Genomic DNA, 5,183 nt, shown 5'->3' on the forward strand with positions numbered 1-5,183 from the left:
AAGCCATGTGTCTAGTTTATGAAATAAACTATGCTATAGGCAGCAGTAACTGAAAAGGAGCTTAACAGTCTTAACTACATACCCCTGGGATGAATAATACACTTTGCATAATCATGTGCAATGCTGAATGATGATTCTATATCTCTTATAACTATAAGGGTTTGCAAGCTTCTATTTCATAAAATATGCCCCAAATCCAGGCAATACAGCCAAATAGTCAAGCAATAATTTAGGTGGTTAATCTACAAAATGGCAAACAACCCATTCAACTAAACTGATTGTGTTTTGTTAATGTGAGGACACCATCAATACAGGTACCCTACAAAGAAATCATTTGTAAGTGGCTATTTGTTTCAATTAATGTTTCCCCCTAAGGCTCTTAGAAGTTGACTTAATTGCCTTTTAGGACCAAAGAAAATACAGCTGTATAAACAGAAGACCACAGTATTAATAACATAAAAACAAACACCATGCTCTATGCACATTCCTCCATAGGAGAAATGTCACAAAAAACAAACAAACAAACTTGGGGATCCAGCAGAAGTACAGGCATATCTAATGCCTAAAATTTTCTCTCACACCAGTGACAGGTATAAATATTGATCAAAATTCCCCTTTTTAGTTAGCTTATGTGTGAATCTTTGAATAGTATATTTTCAAGAGTGATTACCCAAGGTGAAGGTCTGCACAGTAGGCAAGCAGTGTGCTTCAGTTCAATACATTTATTGTCTGACAAACAGGACTGGGGAGCTTCAAGCAAGGAGTGAATCCATTTCACAAAGACAATTTGCTTCTGCAGACAAAAGGTATCAACTGCAGAATGCCTTCTGAGAAAAGGAGTGTGAATTTTCTTTGGCATGTTAAATGCTGTGCATATACATTTTTTTTCATGCAGATAATCCCTCAGGGCTACTTCTTATTAAAATATACATTTTTTTCATATTTTATTGCATGACTTTATCCTGTATTAGGGAGCTCTCAGAGGAAATTTGAAATAACTAAGTATTCTTGAAATTTGAAAAGATTGATAAATTTAAAGTATTCCAGATATTACATTCATTGAGATATCAGGTTGGTAACGAATATACAAAGGTCAAAAGCTTGCCAGTTTCCTGATTGTTTAGTAAGTCTGAGGTTTGGTTCTGCAAGTTAAAAAAAAAAAAAAAAAAAAAAAAAAAAAAAAAAAAAGGCCTCAATTTTAGCTTCACTAAGCTTTTCTAAAGTTCTTGTATGTCATTTTCTAGCAATCTTTTCTCCTGCCCAAACTTCAATAACAGCAACAATGGAAAAAGAAACAAGTTTATTTTCTTTCCAATATCGTTTTTAGAGCCCTTACTGTATTTTAAAGGTTTCTGAAGAAGGGAGATAGTTCTCTTGGTTTCCTTATATGTTAGCACACAAGGAATCACAGATGGGAAGGAGAGTGCAAATGACTATCAGATAAAAGTCTCATGCATTTTAAGATTTTTTTACAAGTCAAAATATACATCCTTCTATTACCCCCACCCCATTCCTCAATTGTGTAAGAACTAGTCCCATGTCATCAGTCTCCTTCACATCTCACTCAATTGGATAAGAAATAAAGACACTTTTCTTGTTAAGGAACAATATATCTCCAATACTAATCGGTTTTACCAATTGCATTAGTAAGAAATATAGCAGCAGTGTGGGCTGAGTCACCCATCATACCCTTCATTTCTGGGGATTTAAATGTGTAAAGTGACAGGTACATGAAATTAGGAGAGAAAAAAAAGCAGTCTGCAGACTTTGGCACTAGCACACATAATGGTTTGTTTGTTAGAGCTGTGGTTTGACCATCGCTAAACAAGAATTACAAAATTACAAATCTGCAGAAAACAAACAATCATAGGTGTTGATTCTCAGTTTAACACTCTCATCTCCCATTCCCACCCACCCACCCCCATATAGTTTCAAGTATAATAAAAATAGAGATCTCAGCATCAGAATTTTGCTGTTAACTCTTCAAGGTTTCTCTGCGCCATCCAAGCCACACATAGGGTTTGAAGCACCAAATCCACAAGTTTCTCCAACCAAGTTTAAATAGACAAAAACTGAAGACTGAATGATGCCAAAGTAACTGTTCTTAAATTAAGCTGTAACACAAAGTTCTCCCCAAAAACACAGGGCATTTAGCGTCTAGTTCAAGTACTGCCAGGCTGTATGTAGATCTGTCTCAGACAAGCTTCAGACAACAATTACAAATACACTGGTTCTAGTGGTCATTATCCATGATACCAAAGCAGGGCAGGGATCCCCTTCCATAATCAATTTTTAAAAGTTGCAATCCCCTTTGGGATTGGCTGCCGCAGGGGTCAGTGCTGAGCCCGAGGCTTGAGGGGGAGGAAGTGAGCCTCCTCCTGGGCAGGGAAGCTCTACGTTTAGTTTCAACACTTCTCCTTTCAGAGCTCTCTCTCAGGACTATCCTGGCTTCTCAGGATCCATTGCCCTTGCCCAGGAGAGACAGCCTCGCTGGGACCCAGTAACCGCGAAAGAAGATTCGACCTACCTGTGGAACCAGACACAACTTGGTCCCCAAAGGTCGCTTAGGCGACCCCACTGCAATTGGCAAGTCAACTCGTGCACTTAAAACGTATCAGTTTATGGAACGCTTGTTTAAAGTCCTCATTGGACATGGTATAGATTATGGGGTTAATGAGGGAGTTGAGATAGCCCAGCCAGGTGAAGAAGTCAAAGATGGCTAGGTGGAACCAGCAGGCATCTTTGCAGATAGGCAGCACTAGGGAGATGATGAAGAAGGGCAGCCAGCACACAATAAAGGCTCCCAAAATGATCCCCAGGGTCTTGGTGGCTTTGCGCTCCCTAGCGGCCATGAGTTTCTTCCTTTCCAGCAGGGCGTCGGAGACTCGCACTTTGACTTGGTTCACGTACACAGGAGACCCGGATTCGCTGGGCACGTCGGGAACCCGCGAGTTAATAGAGGTGACCGAGGACGTGGACCCAGGAGAGTCCGTTATCAGCTGGGCTCGGGTCAAGCGCTTGCCGGTCCTGTTGGGCGTCTGTTTCAAAATCCGGGAGCGGGCTTCCACGTAGATGCGGCCATAGAGGGCGATGAGGAGCAGGGTGGGAAAGTAGAAAGCACCCACCGTGGAGTAGACCGTGTAGAGGATGTGGTCGGTGTTCACCACGCAGTCCGACACCTCCTCTTCGGCCTTGGCCTGACGCCAGAAGAAGGGCGGCAGCGAGATAGAGATGGAGAAGACCCACACCAGCGCGATCATGACCGCCGCCCTCTTGGGAGTCCTTTTAGCTGAGTACTCCACAGCGTCCGTGATGGCCCAGTAGCGGTCCAGGGCGATGACACAGAGGTGCAGGATGGAGGCAGTGCAACAGGTGATGTCCGACGACAGCCAGAAGTCACAGACCACCTGGCCCAGTGTCCAGCGGCCGGTGACAGTGTACATGGTGCTGACGGGCATCACCAGGATGGACACGAGCAGGTCGGTGACCGCCAGAGAGGCGATCAGGTAGTTAGCCGGGGTGTGCAGCTTCCGGGTCCGGTACACTGTGGCAATCACAAAGGCATTGGAGAGCGTGGTGGCCAAGGTGATGAGCGCCAGTAGCATAACCAGCAGTACTTTCCAGGGTAGGGCGATGGAGTCCTGGTAAATATAGTCCTTGGTGCTGCAGTTTTGGGAGGGAGCAGAGGATAGGTTGGCTTGAGGAGCCCAGGTCTCGGAGCCCGCGGGCGGCGGTGGAGCGCACTGAGCACCCGGTTCCTCCATGGTTCTCGTCCCAGCCCCAGAGCGCAGCTCTTTTGCATGGAGCGGACGAAGGAGAGGGCGGAAGGACCGTGGCGATCGCAGGTTTGTCCCCAGTTGATAGTTCCGTGAGTTCCTCAATTATTCCTCCGCCCAGGTTCACAGCTGAAACTAGAGGTCATGGGTGCGGCAGCCGAGGCAGGCGGGCGCGTCCCCTGCACTTCCAGAGCGCCTGGCAAAGCCGCCGCGTCTGTGGTTGTTCCTCTCCATACCGGGTCTTAGCCCTGGGTTGCTAAGAACTGGCCCACCAAGCCCTGCTCCGCTCCAGCTCCCTGGAGGCGTCTAGTGCCGGAGGGTGAAGTACTGCTTGAGGAGAAGGCTTTGACCAAATGGGATCTGGCTTACCCCAGTTGCTTGAGGCTGAGCGTCTCCTAACCTGGACGCTCTTGGATCTGCAGACTTTGCCCACAGGAGTTTCCTAGGTGTAGAGACCAAAGCTTGCAGGCCAGCGAGAGGTCCCGATCTTGCATTCCCGCCCCTCGCCCCAAGCTGGGGCACTTTTTTGAGGCTGCAGCGGCCGCCAGAGCTGGGTGCGGTGAAGTCTAGGAGCAGCGCTGAGCCGCGCCTCGCGCCGGAGCTCTGCCCTCCCTCTCTTTTCACTCTCTGGCCACTCGGACGAGCGGCCCCGCGGAGACGGAGCCATAAAAGGGGGGACAATGGGGCTGGAGTTGCGGCTGCTCGGGCCGCGCGGCCACCACCGCCACCTCGGTCCCACGGGAACCACTCGGAGCCATGCCACTGGGTGCGCGGGTCTGGAGGACCTGGCGCGGCACACGGGGAAGGGGCAGGTGTCTGGGGAAGCTGGAGGGACGCGGCGTGCGCCAGCCCGGGAGGAGCGTGCGAGCTACGGAGCAGATGGGCTCCTTATATAGAGTCCAGGTCCGGTCCGCCAGAGCAGTGCAACTCGTGCGGCGCGGCGAGTGCTGACGCCCGCTCGCGATCACCTTCTCTTTTTCTCTCTCCCTCCCTCTTTTCCCCCCGCCCCGTTCCCTTCCTGGCCACGGAAGCTCCCGCCGGGTCCTACCGCCCTATCTCCCCGCTTCCCACCCCGGGCCCCCTCCCAGCCCTGACAACCTGGAGCCGCATTTCTGGCCAGGGGAGGAGAGCGTCCTGTTCTCGCCTCTGCGGACATCGGAGCTTGCTGCGCTGACCTCCAGTGAGACCCATGTCCTTAGCCACGATCCCAGGCTTAGTCCAGGAGTCTGGTCCTAGGCTCCCGCCTACCACTCCCACCCTAGAAGGCCAGTTTTAGGCGGAGAAGCCCTGGTCTCTGACCTCTCCGCTCTAAAATCATATCCAGCCCTGAGGGCCACACCCAGATTAGGAGGCAGGCATCAGTAATATCTCGGTAGAGGACCCAATGTTTGCATTTTGTACTTTGAG

The 5,183-nt window shown here is 49.3% G+C and overlaps 1 protein-coding gene across 1 annotated transcript; it reads right to left on the bottom strand.

Annotated features, from left to right (window-relative positions):
* Window positions 1-1,163: 1,163 nt before the first annotated feature.
* HTR1B (5-hydroxytryptamine receptor 1B) lies at window positions 1,164-4,754 on the bottom strand. Its single transcript, XM_050786375.1, has one exon. The coding sequence runs from the start codon at window positions 3,762-3,764 to the stop codon at window positions 2,592-2,594; it is 1,173 nt and encodes a 390-aa protein (XP_050642332.1). The 5' UTR covers window positions 3,765-4,754; the 3' UTR covers window positions 1,164-2,591.
* Window positions 4,755-5,183: the final 429 nt, after the last annotated feature.

This window comes from Macaca thibetana, chromosome 4 (assembly GCF_024542745.1).
Source record: "Macaca thibetana thibetana isolate TM-01 chromosome 4, ASM2454274v1, whole genome shotgun sequence".
In the NCBI taxonomy this organism is placed as follows: domain Eukaryota; kingdom Metazoa; phylum Chordata; class Mammalia; order Primates; family Cercopithecidae; genus Macaca; species Macaca thibetana.

Bases quoted from the DNA above. Each gene is read 5' to 3' on its own strand.
- HTR1B (XM_050786375.1), bottom strand. From the start codon at position 3,764: ATGGAGGAACCGGGTGCTCAGTGCGCTCCACCGCCGCCCGCGGGCTCC.